The sequence below is a fragment of the Pholcus phalangioides genome, unplaced genomic scaffold (genome assembly GCF_987345545.1).
Source record: "Pholcus phalangioides strain wild (caught in Gottingen) unplaced genomic scaffold, Ppha-v1.0 ptg000014l_1, whole genome shotgun sequence".
NCBI lineage: Eukaryota > Metazoa > Arthropoda > Arachnida > Araneae > Pholcidae > Pholcus > Pholcus phalangioides.
Window position 1 is genome coordinate 21,914,257 of NW_028301607.1, and position 18,949 is coordinate 21,933,205.

Genomic DNA, 18,949 nt, shown 5'->3' on the forward strand with positions numbered 1-18,949 from the left:
ATACCTCAGTAATGTGAAGTTTGGAAGATTGTGAGGAGGAAGATAAAACTGCAGTAAATAGCTTATATGACGATAGACCGGATTTATGGATACTTTGCATTTTCTAGACCAGTGTTTCCGAATCTTTCTGATGTGGCGGAACCCTGTAGCGTCAGGAGGTCAATTTCGACGTTTCCCTTCGGTAAAATCTAAAATGTATTATAATTATAAATTATTATCATAAAAGTTGAATAAATTATAATTTCACAGCCTAAAATGTCATTCATGCAATAGTAGTAAATGAAAATGGTCTCGCAGACCCTTTACAAAGAACTCACGGATCCCCGGGGGGGGGGGGGGCCATGAACCACAGGTTGAAACTACTGGTCTAGTGGCTCTAAAGCAGGTCAAGGCTTGGGGAATTACAATCCCCCGAAAGGCGAAAAAATTATTCGTGAATGGAATAATATAGTAAATTCTGTTGTACTATTATTTTATCATTCCTCCCCAAGAAAAAAATTTCTGGCTACACCAGAAGAATTCTTAAACGTCCATGTCACCCTTAACATTTTTAAATGTCTCGTCGCGACACCCCTGCTAGAGCTGAAAGCACCGACGGCAATTCAAATTATCGTTCCACTGGTTGTCAACAACACTATATTGATACATAAAAAATTATTTTACCCCCAAAATATCTCGCAGGATGCTACGACGCACCCCTTGGGAATCGCTGGTCTACGCTGGATACAACGAAGAAGAATGGTATGAAATGGATTGTGGGAAAGCCCACGAGCACAGAATTTTTCGGTTCCTCACCTATGTTCTCCAAAAAAAACGGCTTTTTCGGTTCCTCAAAAATAATGTGTCATTAAGCGTCACAGAGAATCATCATCTTGGTGACGACCGGAAATGTTTTTTTTTTCGTTCGTTGTTCGCGCAACTTCTTGTGCACACATTTCCTTTCCCCCCTTCGTAACACTTAATAAACGATCTACTGACCTACTTGATGCACCGCCTTCTTCTCTTCTCTCTTTTTAATATTCTTCATTCTTCCCATCACATTCTGAAAACCATTTTTTCCCCTTTCCCTCCTACCGCTTACTTCAGAAGAAATTGTTGCACCTCTGACCTGCGGTGTACATCGGTGTATTGCACAAATATGCTAATCACATAGGTGTTAACGCTTTCTCTCCCTCTCAAGTATCTTGATTGCAAAGCCAACGTCCTTCTCGAATTTTCGTGCCGTACGCCCGAATTTCATAAACGCTTCTTGGACATCCCCCTTTACTCACACTTCCAGGGAAAAAATTATTTTACTTTAAAAAAAAAAAAACAACTCGAATTATAGTTTTTAAACGAGTGCTTTTCGGTGCATGGCTGCGTATGTGGTTCTGGAATTCGACGAACTTAGGTGGATCGTTTTGGCGGTTTTCTCATGAAATGATGGAAATGGTCCCTTTGCACCAAATCTGTCAACGCATGAGCCCACCCGAGCACATAAGCGGATACAGGTATACAATAGAGCATATAAAGAATATATATATATATAGGCGTCTTAGGTGCATGCTTTTAGGCATGGGGGGGGGGATTTTTCAACTCTGTATCCGCCTATGCCCGAGCACTCCATGATAATACGTCTAAAATCCAAAAAAATATTCGATCCAAGATTCTTTTACAATAAACGGAATAACAGCCCGGGGCCTAATATGGTTTTCATCATTTTTTTTTTGTTTTGTTTTTCATACAATAAATTTCATATAGGGAAGGGGGGGGTCTGAAAAATTTAGCCGGGGACTTGAGAAAAATCCCATCCTAGGGAACTTGTTGCAAAATGTAGGCGGTGAGGCCTGGGTGGGTCCATGCCCTAAAGAAGGCCCTGGTTTTATGGGTGGTTTTGTTGGATTCTCTCTCTCACTGTAAGTGTTGGTCACTAATATAAAATCTTTATTTCTTCACACCTTAATTTTTCTTCTCAGCTCTCCAAACCACCTGTCATGGCCCCTTTCTCCATTTTCTTCCGTGGCCCCCTTGAAGTATCCCAGTACCACAAAGGGGCCATATGGCCCCCGGTTGAGAACCACTGATTTAAACCATTCAAGTATGTTTCCGCTCACTCCTATTTCAAATAGTTTATTTGTTAAAATGTCCAAATCCACAAAATCGAATGCTCTTTTCAAATCTAGGAACACAGTTATGGAACATTTATTATTGTTGAATCCATTGTTTAAATAATTAGTTAGATCAAGTATCGCCATTTCTGCATTTTTATTTTTTTGAAATCCATATTGGTTAGTTGAGAATAATTTTTGTCGATTTAGGAAATCAAGTAGTTGGGTTTTTATACATTTTTCAATTATTTTTGAGAAGACGGGAAGTATTGATATTGGTCTGTAATTTGTCAAATCATTACTATCTCCTGCTTTATATATGGAATGGATTAGAGAGTATTTCAAATCATGGTAGAATATTCCATTCAATACAGAATGATCAATTAAATTTTTTACTGTACTTAAGTGGTATTTTGCAATTATTTTAATCATTTTAGGGGTCAATCCATCATAACCACTTGCTTCACATTTTCCTTTAAATCCCTTATAACATGTTTTAACTTTTCTTGATCTATATCAGTATAAAACATGGAATTGATTGAATTGCTAGTAGCATTATTTTGTTCCAAACAATGGGTACAAAAATTATTTTGTTCATTAGTATTTAAATTCCTCGTAATAAAGTCATTATTGAATTTAATGGCCAAATCCATTGGATCTTGAAAGTTTGGAAGTACGTTGTGTCCAATATTTTTGTTTAAAATATTTTCATTTATGTATTTCCATTGCCTGCGTTTATCTTTTCCAATTTCTTTAAAGTTGTTTTTAATATACTCTTGTTTAATTTTTTTTATATGTTTTTTCAAATTTGTTTCATATTCCTTGTATTCCAATTTATACGAGACCATTTGAGGATTCTTTTTGTATTTTTTGTAGAGTTTTTCTTTATAATTTATTCTTTTTAATATATCTTCATTTATCCAGTTTTTCTTATTTTTTTTAGGCTTTTGTTTTACTGTTCTGGTCCATAAATTTGAATTCAACATTAAAATATCCATAATCGCTTATATTTATTATGAGCATTATCATCTTCAATGACATTCTTGAGATTCAGTTTCGAGATAAAAGTTTCAAATTTTTCATAATTTATGATTTTTATATATTTACTTTCCTCATTTATACTACTCATTCTTTTCTGCAGAAAGTCTATGTATCCCAATACACGATAGTGATCTGTAATTTGGGTTTTAAAAACAGTAAATTCATGAGCACAGTTTTGTTTATTTCTATAAAAAAACATGATCAATACATGTTTGTGTTATGTCTGTTTGTCTAGTAATTTTTTCATGTAAAGTCTAAGTTATATTCTGGGAAATTTATATGTAGTTCTTCAGCCGTAATTAAGTTGACTCCCTTTTCTTTTTTGTTTGATACAATATCATTATTTATATACATCATGACACCACCTGATCTATTGTATGTGCTACAATTAATATATGAATAATATTCACTTACGCCTTTATAATTTGCGATTTCAAAATTAAATTTTTCTTCTTTTTCTATCCATATTTCAGTTAAGCATATCACATCAATTTGTTTATTTAAAGTTCTTAGGAAAATCAAAAAATTGTCAAAATTAGTTCTTAAACTTTGGATATTTAAAACCAGAAAAGTCAGTGTTTTATTTCCTGCCTTAGGAATACTGAGAATTCTTCTTACTTCTTCAATTTCCTCCAGTGGGTAAGGGCTCTTATACTTATACTTATATCAACTTATGTCAAACTTTTATAGTGTAATCCGGCCTTACAGGAAGTACCTGTCTATGAATATGCATACTCAGTGTCGAAAATTCTAGCGCCAGATCTCATTTTCACGAGATTCTCTGGATGCCTAAGTTACTCTGAGGGAATATATTTCTAGATCAGTGATTTCAACTGGTGGTACACGCACCCCCCCCCCCCCGAAAGGTATGTGACTGGCATTACCACAAATAGATTATCTGGTCAGCTGGATTTTAATGCTCCGTGTAATCTTGTAGGAGGAGTTGAAGGGGTTAATCTGGGCAATTTTCGGTCCTATACACCAGGCCCTGCTCCTCCCCTAGTTGCAGTTTTGGTTACGAACAATTCAGAACGATAAACAATCAAACAATAAAAAAAGCAAGGCTGCACAATTTTCGGGCAAACGTAGCCCATCCCAGAATTGCGGCCTGTGAAGCAACTGGAAGCGAAGTTTATTCAATCGAAAAATCATTCGTGTATTTATTATCATTTCTATTTGACCTCAAAAACGTAATTCAGTTTTTAAACGCCCCTCGAATATATTATTTAGCTTTTATACGTCCCGCAAAAAATAATCTAGGACGAAATTTGGCACGAGCTGAAAACGTGTGCGTTGATAAAAGAAAAAATAGTGGAAAAAAACTTCAAAAAACTTTAGTTATATGCCACAAATGTATGAAGGAGTGGTGAAGGTACGCATTTTCAGGGGGTATTTAAAGAGCATGCAAGTTTGAAAACCTCTCTTGACTGAAACTTCTTGGCTAGTGGTTTTCGATTTGCAAAACTAGGACCACACTCATATCCTGCCTGGTATTTGGCATATCAGCGATAAGGCTAAAAAAACTAGCTTTCTTGTTCGCTTGTTAGAAATAGAAGGGGGGGAAAAAAGATTAGTGCACAGTAGATTTCACTTTCGTTCTCACCTTCTATTTCTCTTATAAATTTTTTGCAGAAAGATACATAAAATATGAAGTCGGGGGGGGGGGGGAATCATTAAACAGGAGTATAGAAAGAACGGGGAGGAAAAAAAGCAAGTTCCGTTCATAGGGCTACAATGAAGCCTCACGATGATGAGAAATAAGGTAAAAAGAAACTGTGAGAGAGCTGGAATCAATTTCTTTCATTTGTGTTTGTACGAGATATCCCGTTCCCCTGATCGTTAAGTGGTTAATACGCCAACGCGTGTTGCAACTGTTGACGTTCTTCGACCAAGGTGTGACCAGACTGATTGAGTAGGAAGGCGGCTTCTTTGAGTTGGGCTGGGGGCTAGCTGGAAGGTCCTGATCGTTCTCTTTGACCAATCACGCGCCCCCAAAAGGGTGGGGCAGACAGGGCTCTAGCCCGGGGCAATTACTATATTTTTGTTTTTCATGCTATAAATTCACTATAGAAGAGTCCGTGAAAAGTTCGGTTTAGGGGGTGGGGGTTCTCTAAATATTTCAGCCTAGGGGCTCTGCTCAAGGATGTGGGGGCCATGGTTCCCAACGTTTGACAATCATTAATAATGGTGAAGCGGCCACACTACTCACCCACGACCAACCTTGGAACCTATTGGGCTAGGCTGAACACGAGTGTGGCCTCAGCTTTACCATACGAAGCTCTTGATCGAACACCCAGGGAGCCAAGGAGTTTTTGGCTGTGTTATATTAATAGTTAGTACTCAGATAGAGATTCGAAACTGACATGCCTCTGCATTCCTGGTCATATAAATTCTGAGAGCAGCGTTAAAATTGGAGTGGTTGGTATTTCCAGTCAGCAGTTTGCCCCCAGTATATCACTTTTCCCAAGATACGGCTATAAGGTTGCGTCTATAACAAGAGATCGCCGAAGAGACAAACTTGAAGAATAACAACTCGTACTTCATTGCAGATAAGTATCATATAACACGAGAAAAATATGCATGTCGTAGTAATTACCGTACCTCTTATAGATGTCAAGTTCGTAATAAAGTTGTTTCATCGTGTTGATGCAAAAAACTCGTTTAACAGCGTTTTTGTGACGCGTTCCCCCGCCCCCTTCTTTTTTTTCCTATGTATAGTCACCCATTTTTTGATATCTGCTGGAATCACCCCAACGAGTCTCTGAAAACGACTTTATTAGGCACTTCGCTATAACTATGCCCACCAATTCGGAATAGCAAATTCGCCATTTTGAATGTTGAGATTTTCATTACAAAATACATAATGGACCGTTCAAGTATTACGTCATAATCGATGGGGGGGGGGGGCATTTCCGATTTGCTGACTTTTGATGACAAGGGGTAAGGGGGGTTTGGATAATGCTTACGTCATCAACCATCCTTTATGAAAATATGAGTTAGGATTCATAGGGGCAGAGCTGATGACGAAATTTTGCTGACAAGGGGGGAGAGTGGGGTCAGCGTTTTGCTGACAAAGAGGGGGAGAGGGTCAAAAATGGCTAAAAATTTGCTTACGTAATACTTGAACGGCCCCTAATTAATTTATTCGTACAGTGCAGAGGCGTAAGTAGGGGGGGGGGAATGGGGTGGTCAGGGCACCCGTACCCCCCCCCCCCTCCCGCCAGCTAACCAAAAAATTTGAAAAAAGTTAATATTTCGGTAAAAAAAATTGAAATATCGAAAGAAAATTTTTCTTCATATACTAACATTAACCAATTTCTGTTAACTCTTTCAGCGGCGATCTTGAGGTATCTCGTCAAACTTGATCTGCTTTATTTCGGTCACCCCGAGATATTTCATTTTCTAAAAATGAAGCTGTTTTTATAATGAAAGATGTTTTTCACATTCCCCCTCTCCAACCAATCAACCGACAGTGGGCGGAGACAGCGCTCGTTCAACGTTAGATAAGAAGGAGCGAGAAAAATAGAGAAAGAAAAATATATAGACGCGCTCATTATAAATGATACAAAAGGATTTTTTTTCCCAAGAAGATGTATTTCTCTTCCTACATAGAAAGCCACATCACATGACAGGTGTTTTTATATCATATTGAAGGAAATAAAAGCTACGGGCGGAGTACATTTTTTCTTATTGGGGGGGGGGGGAGCAGTTATCAGTCAGAAAAAATTCTTCTTAAAATCCATCACGACAATTTGGAAAGGTTTCGCAATTTCAAATGTAGCAGGTGTAATACGGATCAGGGAAATTTTAAAAACCGCTTAAAGGGTTAATTTAAGGTGTCTGTCTACCTTTCTTGTCACTTTTCTTTAAAATAGTACTGGAGTGAACTTCAATAGCATTTTTTGATAGAAATTGTCCCAAAATGATGAAAACAATAATAAATTTCGGACAACCTATGTCATTTTCTACGCAAAAGCCATTTTTATGTCAAATTTTAAACAAAATTCATGTGATATTCTAAACACAATTGCAAAAAATTCTACGAATAGAATGTTTTGTTATTTTCACAGTACATTCAACTAGTAATGGTGCAGGTTAGGGACTAAAATTTACAGAAATGTATGGTATGCTCTTAAGTTGCACTCAAATTTGTTGATGTCTGAATTTTTGGGGAAATTTCATTATACATTTCGTCTATAAAACACTGTAATTAGACAAATATGTGCGATAGAGCATAGCAAGCTCTTAACTTCGGCAATATATAGCAGAATATCATATTAAAACTTCGTAATGACACAATAAATAGATTTTTAGAGATCGTGTTTCAAATCCGAGTAAAATGTCAAAAATTGCATTCTTCGTAAAATACGTTTAAAGTTTTCATTTTTATTTAACACTAAAGTTGAAGTAACTTCGGTTTATGAGCGTTGCGTCCAAAATGGCATTTTCTACGTAGTCGGATACCTTAAATGCTTTTTGAAGGGTGGTAACTCAGAATTTCTCGGGAAAGAAATTTTTGTGTTAAATTTTTAAACGTCGATCCTGCATACTCCTGTGATCAAATGTTTCGGTTTAGAGGAAATGCCCATGTCGATTTTAGAATTATTTATTTTTTCAAGGCTAGTCCATCTCCTTAAAAAAGTCTCTCCCCATCCGTCATATCCCCCTATCCGACATATAAAATTCACGCATTATACGAACAGGCAAAAATAAACTGCCGAGTTTTCTGCGTGCAAACTCGGAAGACAAGTGGCATCACTAAGCATTCTCGGAAAACAAACTTCGTGTTAGGTAAGTTCAGGCATACAAAATGCCATAATGTTTTTTTTGCCTATTTTCAAACGTTTTTGTAAAAATGCCTTTTTTGAATTTTTCCTGCCATGAATGCCTATTTCGACATTGTTTCAAGTTGATTTGGATTTATTAGAGTAAATATTCTGTAGAACTTGGATGTTTTAGACATCGAGACCTTTTTTTAAAAGAACTTTCTCGTTTTAAAATCTCCAACAAAGGGGGAGCAGGTGGGTCTGGTGCCCCGGGCGCTGGACCAGAGATGGCGCGAATTTCACTCTTGAACCTATCCTTCAACATTACGGGGGGGGGGGGCGAGATGCGTTCTTGCCTGCTGACCAAGCATTTAGTTGCAATCCTGGACATGAAATGTTTTTGTTCCAGACGAGATGCAGGCTATGCATGAAAAAAAGCTGAGATAAATTAGAAATTTTTGTTTCTCTACATGCTTTACATAATATGTTTCGTTCAGGCATTGGACTTCGTTGTATAGCGTGGACCGATGACTGTCCGAAGAGGTCACGAGTTGCTGTCATGGCTCTCACAGGGAGGAGTAAGAGCTGACAGGGCTCTGGCCCTGCAGCCCATGTTGTTTTGATTTTTTTTCAACCATAAATGCACTGCAAACAATCATCTCCATTTTAGATACATAGTCGGTATTCGATTAAATTGACCAGTGACGCACGCCCTCAGAAATGTACGACAGTTGCAGCCGCACCAGGCCCCTCGCTTGAAAGAGTCCCGATCGAATGTGGTAATGTAAATGAAAGAAAAGTTAATTTTTTATTTGCCTCAATGAAACAAGTTTGTGAAGACATGTTTTAACTACAAAAATAATTATGAGTGTTCCAAATAATGCAACAAATCAACGAAACTGAAGACGGAGCGAGCGAAATCAATTTTTTAGGCTGTTTTCGGACCCTTTAATATATAATATATCTTAGCTTTTAGTTATTTTTCCTTTCTACCTTTACTTACATATGTTCTTTTTTAAGTGCTTATTTTGAGTGAGCTTTTTTTTTTAAGTGCTTATTTTATTTAAGTGCCTTTTTAAGTGCTCATTTTTAGTGCTAAAACTTCCAGTCTTTAATGGTCTTGCAAAGGGCACCCGGCCGTGGCGCCATAATTAGGGAAAGGCTGGTGCACGGGGCAACAATGCCCCAAATTCACTTTTTTTTTACCATCCCAAATCATAGGCAGGGACATGGCCCCCACAAGGGTGGGGCTGACAGGGTTCCAATCCGGGGAGCCAGGTACGATTTATATTATTTTTGGTTTTTTCAGAGTATAAATTCCCTATAGAGGGCCCCCGAAAAGTTTGGCCTGGGGGTTCACAAAAGATCCCAGCCTATGGGCACTGCTGCATGGATGTGGGGAGCACGGGCAGGGAAAGCACAAAAATATAGGTTTTCCCCGGGTAACTAAATGCAGTTCTGAGAACGGCATAACATCCAGAAAAATTCAATTCTCAGTATATTTCAGGCCGAAAAAAAAATACCATCTCTTCATAACTGTTGTTCTGTTTCTAGTAGTGAGCCAAAGGAATCCAGAACCCCCTAATTAAACTACTACAGTAGAGTATCGATAATTGAAGTCTTGAAAGTTCGAGGTGCTGGAATGTCTTAACCAGTTTACAATCAAGGACGTAAACGTAATATCACGTCCAAGCGGCAGTGGAATAAATTCAAACAAGTCTCTCTGTTTTCTTTCCTCTCTCCTCAACACTACGAAACTTTGTTGCAACCCTATGAAAACAAATAGCTGTTTTTACCTCCGTCATGAGGAGGTAAAACTATACTTCAACTGTAGCTTTTACTCTATGGTTAAATAAGTTCTACTATATACATGTATATAAGAGGAGAAAGAGAAATGTACTTCATACCTACTCTCTTTTATCTGTAAGTATTAGAGATAAGAGAGAGAGAGTATAGTAATATAAGCGGTTTTCCTTTCTCGTTTGTTTTTTTCTTACTTTTCTACTTTTGTTTCTTTCCTTTTCCAACATACCATTACATTAGAACAATGTTATCATATTTATCGCCGATTCGTCAAACAGAGGTCGTCCGAATTCCTTGTCAATCGCTTGTAAGCGAAGCGGTTGAAATTCCTTTTCAACAGACCTATATTTTTCGGTTTTTCGCCAAGAATGTTTTTGTTTTTCATTTTTCCCTGTGAATGTAATTTAAGTTTGAATGGAGCTTTGACAGGAACTGAAGGTGTTTTGGTCCCAATGTTGGGTTCCTAGGTCAGAATTTTTTCCGATACCCAGTGTAAAAAACACTAAAAATTATAACTTATATCAAAGCACCACCCCTAGAGCTCAAGCAGGGCAAGTTCTTGGAAACCATATGAATTGAGCCGGTGAGTCAAGAACAAGAAGAGTGAGATCAAGCAGGAATATGTAGGTCCGGAGGAAACAAATTAGAACAATTATTTTCCATCAAATAAGTTCCATTTTAACGCTACTGCCCATCGTGATCTATTGAAAGCGCCCATGTAAGTACAAGGGAAAATACAACTGAAAGGCTGACGGAGCTCCAACACTGTGACGAACTTATTACGCACTACATTTACCACAAAATCAATATAGAGACCCCCCCCCCCCCACCACCCTTGAAAGTCGTTTTCCATTGTTTTTCCGGATAATCCGAGTTGGTCTCGACCCCGTTTACCTCGCATTATCGAGAAGACTCTACCGTTTACTTTAATTAACTGTACATGCACCTCGTACTTATTTCTCTGCGAAAATTCTCAATTTTCATGAATTCTGGAATTATTTCTTTCATCACTTTTAGAATTATTCGAAATTTTCATTAATTTTTGTTCTAATTTAATTGTGTTCATATTTTCAGCATCTCTTATATTCAGCCCCCCCCCTCCAAGCACAAAATATATAAAATCTAGGCTAAAAGGGGCCCAAAATGGCTAAGTTGTGCCTAGGCCAGCTCTATTTGCGCACCGGGCTCCGCGTCTGGTAAGGATGGCCCTGTTCCGACATGCATCAATTTGTTAGAAGTCCTTCAGAAAAATGTTTATGATGTGCATGTGCGGGTTTATTGATAGTAGGAGAGAGAAAGAGAGATATTACTTCGGACTATCGCAGTTTGATTGTTTATAGTGTTCATTGAACGTTTGAAATTGTTGCTTTGCATTTCAATATGGCGGGAATCCCCGACACGAATGAAGGTTAGTGGATGTTTCGAAATCGTTTTTTTGAGAAGTCCTTCTCTGTCTCTCTCTCGCTCTGAACGCTTCTTCCTCTTTCTTATCTATAGAAGGACAGTTTCAGTTCTCGGACCGTGTATAATTGACCGTAACGGTCATTCCTTAGATAGAGGATAAGAAATGATATTGCACAAAACAGCAATCCCACGGGAAATTACGGCGCATAAAATGTTGAAGACATTATTTTAGAGATTTATTTATCTATTTAACCTTCGTTCTTCTTCCCCATCGACATCTGAGTGTAGACGTTTACATGCGTTGAGGGAGGATGAACAGCCCGATACACGAGTCTTGTAAATTATCTTAATTATTATACACACATCACAAAAAAAAAAAAAAATTACTGTGGAGGGGTTCCCCCGTGAGGAAATCCCCGCCCAGGACATGGGTGAAGATTTATGATTCGACATGATGACCATTTATGAACTGATTCGGGAGAGATGTTAGATTTGGAAAAAAAAAAGAAAGGAAAAGCAATGAGATGATATTGAATGAAATCTTACCACCAATGCAGGGAGGGGAGCGGGTAGGGGGCCGCCAAGACTATCAAAAATTAGAAATATTTTTAAAAACCTTTTGTAAAATAGCTTAAGTTGCGAAAGAGAAAATACTTCTAAATGTAATCTAAATCCATTTCTGTTAAGTACTTTTTGAAGGTTAGTGACTGAAAAATTTCAGAAAGTAATCCTTTGCGCCCCTCCCCCTGAAACCCGGTGGGCTCCCCGTACGCTCCTGACTCAATGCTTCCTAAAGAGAGCATAACAACATGCAACGCTTGATTCATTTTTTATTTTTGGCAAGTCTTAACAGCAACATGGGCCCCGGACAATTTGATGCTCTTGGGGCTCCTACCTAGCTTAAGAAGTGCCTGCCTTCCAATTCATATATACTGTACTGTCTCTCGGGAAAGAAAGTAGCGAATTTCATTGTCGCGAGGCCCTTCCTTCATGTACATTATAGCCACTATATAGGGTGGTCCTTATACAGTCGCCTTAATGTACATGAGACACTCGGGCATGTGCGTTGCGACGGCTCTGGTTCTGGAGTAAAATTCAACCAATAAGGCTATTGGTTGCATTTTCTCGAATGTAACCGATAATCTTATTGGTTAAATTATTCAAGTTTCATAAGTGAACTTTTATGAAATTTTTATAGTGTAATCCCGGCCTTTTCGATAAAAGTCCTTTTATAAAACTTGAAAAATCCAACCAATAAGGTTTTGGTTACATTCTAGAAAATGCAACTGATGACCTTATTGGCTGCATTTTTTAAGATTTTATACTTTTACCAAACTTTTACAGTGTAATCTCGGCCTTAGTAATAATACGGTTATTAGAACGAAATTAAAGATTTGATCAAATTCTTAGCATTTGCGGAAGGCAGAAGCTAATAGGTAGATGGCTTTCGATTTCGATGCCGTTACTTCCGATTCGTAATTGAGGAGGCTGGCACATGGAGAAAAATCAATTACCATTCTTTTTTATTTTGGGGGGGGGGGGGTCAGGACCCGTAAATTGATATCAGCCCGCGACCGAGAGAGAGAGTGATGTCAATCGGAGTAATAATAATAAAGAAGAAGAAAAGAGGTCGCGTGGAAAAATGGTTAACCCCGTAGTGATGATGATCTTAGTTGCGATGCGCGCATGTGCGTTTAACTTTCGCCGACCAATAGCCGAGGCGCTCATCAATGATGGAGGGAGAATATTGTGGCGGTATTCCTTTCGCGGCACATTCACACAAACATCCCGGAAGAAACATCTTCTTACTCTTGTTCTTCTCCAAAGACAGAAAGTAAAAGTGCATTTATAAGAAGAAGAAAAAACGAAACTTTCTTTTCTTCTGTGGAGGGTTAATGGCCGTCTCAGTGACCCAGAGCCAACTCACGCTCACCAACTGCAGTGACCAAGTTCAGTGCACCAAGTTCAGGTGAGTGAGGTTCTTTTTTCTTAATCTGCGTAACGTTGGGGAAGTTCCCAAACTATGGTACGCGGAAGCACATAATGTGGAATCGCAAAGTCACAAACTTTTCGGCTCTTGCTGGTAATACTTTTTACTTTTATGTTCAATAAAACAGCTAAATTATTTCTCCGAAATGAAAAACACCGATTAAACAAACTTGAACGAAATAGTTCCAGATATAAATTCAGCATAATTACTGTTTTGTTTAGATGTCAAATTTGCTTCGCACCCTATAACGTATACTACTATAATTAAATGCTTATTAAACTGTCTGAAATCCGATAAAACTCTCATTCTTCATAATCATGGTTCCCACGCTGTGAAGAATTATGGGGCTCTGAGAGAAAAACCTTGTTATTTTTTAATATCCAAAATGGACCAGATTGTGAAGCCTCGACATCGAACCTTGCCGAAAAATCTTCCAGCCCTGCTTCGTGGCAGAATACACAGAGATCAATGAGAGAAGTTCCATTTACAGATATACAGTACGTTTTGTTTTACACTCCAACCACATTACAAGTGTAGCGTAAAATATATCCAACAGAAATCGAAACAGATCCCATGACTTTTTCTTTGTATTCAGGGTGATTTTGATACATACCGACCGACAAAATATAAGCGGGGTGATAGATTACATTCAGCTGTGGAACCATTGAGGGTTGCGCAATGCACATGCACCTATTCACTCAGAAAAAATTGAACACCAACAGAATGGAACATAATTTGAACTGTACTATGTTATTGTACAATTTTGTGAAATTGTTTTGTTAAAAAAAAGCAGAAGATATATAGTTCTGCGATGAGATGCCATGGTGTGGCAGAATACGCCTTCCACGTGTTTCGTTCGAATATCTACGGGAAGACAGTGATAAGCCATCTTTAGCGGTGAAGGAAACGGAGTCACTGATTTTTCCAAAGCCTACGGAAATTCCTGTGCAGCAACAGTCACCGTTTAAAGCAGTGTTCTTCAAACTTTTCACACCGACGGAAATGAGAGAAATGATTTTACGGACTGGCAAAAAAAATGAGTGAATAGGAATAATAATTTTTGGACTGGCAAGAAAATAACTAAACAGTTTTGTGGTGATGAGGGAAATAATTTGTGGACACAGGCAAAAAAATGAATAAATGGGTAAATAATTTGCGGACTGGCGCACGGCTAAGACAAGAATAATCACAAATTTACAGTATTTTACTTTTTAAATCTGAAATTATATAACGGCTAACATAGATTATGAGAAAGTTTATTACAGCCCGCAGAAAGTTTCCACGGACAGGCAGAAACATAGGTGGAGATACGGGGGGGGGGGGCATTGCTCCCCCAGCGTCAAAGGTGGAGTCGACTGATCCAATGTATATATGAATTGACATCATCATCATTGTGCCCCCCCCCCCCAGCAATAATGACCGTGCCTCCCCCAGACTTCCAAGTCTATCTCCGCCTATGGGCAGAAAATTCCCAAGAACGGCACCAATCCACGGACCAACGGTTGGGAAACATTGATCTAAACAATTTTGAGAACCAATTCTTCAGATTCCATTGAATACATGCATTGTTCATCAGTAAAAAAAAAAAGAGTATTTAATACTGTTTAAGAGTTTGAAACAGTGGTAGTGTGTAAAATATAGTGGATCCCGCTTATAACGTTTTCCCACTTACTTTTGTGGTGTCAACTCTAATTCTTAATGTGATTTCCCGTTTAAAAATCTTCAATGATTTTGGGATCCCTGTTTTACTCGGTGTCCTTCGGCCCATCTATACGCTACTGGAGGTGATACGCATCATGTTCGAACAGCAGACCCACCAGTCCTATGCGGCCCTTAATTCGAGAAAGAAAGAGCTCATCAAATAGTAATTTTTGTTCGGAAGGTCTCCGGTCGTCACTGATAATCAGCATTCAGTTCATTTTTCTCAAATTCAAATAATAATAATCGAGGAGTTACCTTTTTTTTGAAATTCACTTTTCGAAATTCATTTTTTTCTTCTCAGTTTCCAACATAGTACAGTAAAAGTCCGTTATAACGACAGATCACAATCAGAAGGAAAATTGTTATAACGAACTTCTCGTTATAAACGAATTTTAGTTTTTCGCACTGAAGAAACATAAATGAGGGAGGGGGGGGGGGAAACAAAGTATAACAAACTAGATATTATATAAATTTCCTTTTCTTTTTTTTTCAACTACTTTTGCTGAAATTTGCATCTAGAGTTAGAGCTTCTCGTGCATATAACAATGTTGGATTGTATAACAAAATTTTGCACTTTATGGGATGCAGCAGTTTCTGCAATTGAAGTATTCGTTACACTATAAAAGTGTCCAATAATATTAAAAGCAGATAAATGATTAAGATCTGTTTGCCACGAAGATTCCAAGAAAGGAGATGGAAGGGGTTGGGAGTGGATAGGATTTTTTAAGGAAAATAATAACGATGCCAAAACCAGAGTTCGTGCCTCACCTGCCAAAACAACACACTTACAGATAAAAGTATATGTTTTCCACCTCCTATATGAATAACAAGAAGGTACAGCATGTGGTTTTATCTACGTGGGAGGTACTGGCTTGTCCCAACACCTGTGAATAAGATGAAGATATTTTTAAAAAAATGTCACTTTTCAGTCCAGTATATTCTTAGTCCTGTATAGAAAGGAGAAAGGAAAACACACTTTTCGAGAATTTTCGGCTGTTGTCGTTATAGGGAATGTGTTCTTATTTTCATTCACTTCATTCAACTCACTGTAAGCGAATATTTTTTGCATCTTTAACATTAGCTCTTGTACAATCACTTGCGAATTGCTTGTAATAGCGAGATTCTCGTTATAACTGACTTTTACTGTATTTAAATATTCCTCTACTGCTCCTAAAAGCTAACTGTTGGACTATTTCCTACTTTTGTAAAACTATATATTCCGGAGAAATTTCGCGTTTCTTACTTCTACTGTGAATTTATTAGTGAACGTGGAAATGTTCCCTTTTGGAAAATAAGCTTCTCTCAATTATTATTATTTGAACCGCGTCGTCACCAGCGGAGACGCACAATTTCCCTTTTAAAACATTCAAAATATTTTCGTTTTTTCTTTATCAAGAAGCAAAAACAAGAAGAAATGGCCGACGTTCGTGTAAATAATTGAAACAAAAACAAACTACGATGGTTTTGCCAACGTCGCATTATTTTCAATTGCTTTCAAATCAAGAAATAAAATAATGTGGTCGCCCTCGGTCATTCCTTCGGGGCCCGTAATTCACAATAATAATGAGGATGTGTAACACGCGTGTGTGTGTGTGTGAATATTATACTATATAGATGTATACATATTATTCTTATACAAATATTTCGTTGCGACGCTGTCGAGTGTCGACCGGCATATCAATCGACCTGCTCTGGACGATGTCCAACATACGCATCCGCTCATCGACGAGGAATTATGCAATAACTCCATTCATTTATTTAAACTCGTGGTTACTTTAAAACGATAACAAATGATTAATGAATAATTACAATATACGTTGGTTACATAAACAGATTATGTAATACGAGTAGTTACTGTACGCCTCAGGAGAACGTAATTTTGGCCGCCCCTTCTATGTAAAAGGCGATGATTTTATAATGGCTTCTTTTTTTTTGTTTCCCCTAAAAGTTATTGTCCGCCCCTCTCAAGATTACTGCTCGGGGGAAATTGTCCCCTTGTTCCCCCCTTCCTACTTTTTGTTCTTTTTTGTCGCACCACGGTCATTTTCAGCACACGAGGGCTAATTAGACCAGGACCTAAAATTGGGTCCACCAAGGGATTGGTGCCCCAGGGCCGTCATTTCAACTTTTTCCGGGGAGGGGGGGGGGCAAAGCACATATACTCAATGTATGTATATAATATATATATATACAATTTCTAGTGTATTTTCAAAATCCAGGCCCTCTAAATGACGGGCCTGATTAGTGCGCTAACACCCTATTTAATTTACGCAAATTTCCCTATTTATTTTTTATCCAAATTTATTTAGTTTTTTCCGGTCCACAATTCATTTTCTCTCTATGGGGCCGTTAAAGTATTACGTAAGCAAATTTTTAGCCATTTTTGACCCCCCCCCCTTGTCAGCAAAACTCTGACCCCCCCCCCCCCCCATTTTTTGTCAGGAGAATATTGAAGCGAACTTGCCCCATAGGAAATAATGGAAACTCAAATTATTTGACCGTCTCCTTCACACCAACCGCGATTTTTTTTCAACAAGAAAAGCTTTGAAGGTTAATTCATTTTATATTATTATATATTACTTTGCGCAACATTTTATATTGGGAGCATATAGATTTTTCGGAATGATACTAGAGTAAAATCCCCGCTTGCACTAACGCACACAACAAGAAAAAGGATGAGGTAGTCTTTCATGGGCTTGTGTCACGGGTGCCACTCGCGTGGTCAGTGGCGTCCCAACGAATGGGCTCGAACTCAAACAATCGCTCTCAGAATATATTGCTAGTTCTCATCAGTACGAATATTCATATAATATTTTTTTATTTGGTCTTTCCATTGAAATATTAAAAGGAGCCCCGAAGAATGCTTGGGCGTAGCCCCTGATTTCATTAAGACGACCTTGACTACTTAGTTGTGATCATGTGACGCTCGACAGACAACGCAAATAAGCAAAGCCTCTCATAGACTAGTCCTCATCTAGGAAGTTTTGTATATGCACCGGTGTTTCAAAAATTTAGAACGTCCCAGAAACTTACGAGAGCAGTGCATGAAATGCTGAAAAGTTGGAAACCCCAAATTTACAGTATATGGCTGCAATTTGTTTTTACATCTTGTAAGAGGTTCTTCTTGAGCATACCGGTGGCAAAAAAAAAAAATTTGGATGAAACGAATCTAATGTCTCCCATACGTGTTCAATTACTTTTTCTCCTCTTTGTTACAAAAAATTAGAACATTTAAATAAAAACGGTTTATTACACGAATATTTCAATGAAAATGGACATAAATTTGATCGAATAATTGTTGTACGTCTTTCCTAGTTATGTATGAAAGCCTAAGGTCCTTTAACCTAAAGTCAAGCATTACGCATGCAAAAAGAGGACATTGTATACTCCAAATTGCATGTGTATTTGCTTGGACAGTATGAGAAAACGCGTGCTGATATCGCGAGAACACTTTGCATTGCTGCCATCTTTGGCCTTGGTCATGGACTTTGTGCTTAAAGTCATTGAATCGTTGAGTTTCTGTAATGGACCTCAACCATGTCTCCCATTATCGCTGTCGTCAAGAGATAACAGCTAGCTCTCATTTCGATAGCTTTAATTTCTAATACGACAATCTCTCGTAGGATTAGAATAAGTACATCACGAAACCCCCGTAGCATCTACGAAGTTTGATGGGAATAATCGAATTCTTGATGGAAGCTTTATTTTTTTTCATCTTCAGTCTTCAGCTGCTGGAGTCAAAAAATAGAGACTAATGAATCATAAGGCTTCTCTGGATGCAGGTGCACATTAGAATTACTCTCTACCTATTGATTCCAGAAGTTGAAGAATGGTATACAGATATGGCCCCGTTTCATGTGCCATCAAGATTTCGTCCATATCCAAGTAGCTTTGTGTCAATGCTGCTGCTATGTCCGTAGGCAAAGAGTTTTGCTGTGGCGGTGTAATTTTCTTTCATGCGCAATCTCTGGTGACCAAAATATTTCAATTTTCATTCTTTACTTCTTCCATTTCGGAAATTTCTATTGCAATTTGTTCATTTAGTTGAATTTTCTTGTTTTTTTTTGGATTTGTTCTTGTTTTGCATATGATTTCGTGTGTACTTCTATAATTTACTCAGCTGGATTCCCATATCGAACAAGTAGATGACTCTCGCA

At 38.0% G+C, this 18,949-nt stretch overlaps 1 protein-coding gene across 1 annotated transcript in view; it reads left to right on the plus strand.

The window, feature by feature from the left end:
• The first annotated feature begins 12,874 nt into the window (after nucleotides 1–12,874).
• Nucleotides 12,875–18,949, plus strand: part of LOC149078271 (neprilysin-2-like) — a 60,787-nt gene continuing 54,712 nt past the window's right edge. The window contains exon 1 of the mRNA XM_089241899.1: nucleotides 12,875–13,070. Coding sequence (XP_089098025.1) covers nucleotides 12,997–13,070 — 74 coding nt within the window. The 5' untranslated portion in view covers nucleotides 12,875–12,996. The remainder of the gene's footprint in view (nucleotides 13,071–18,949) is intronic.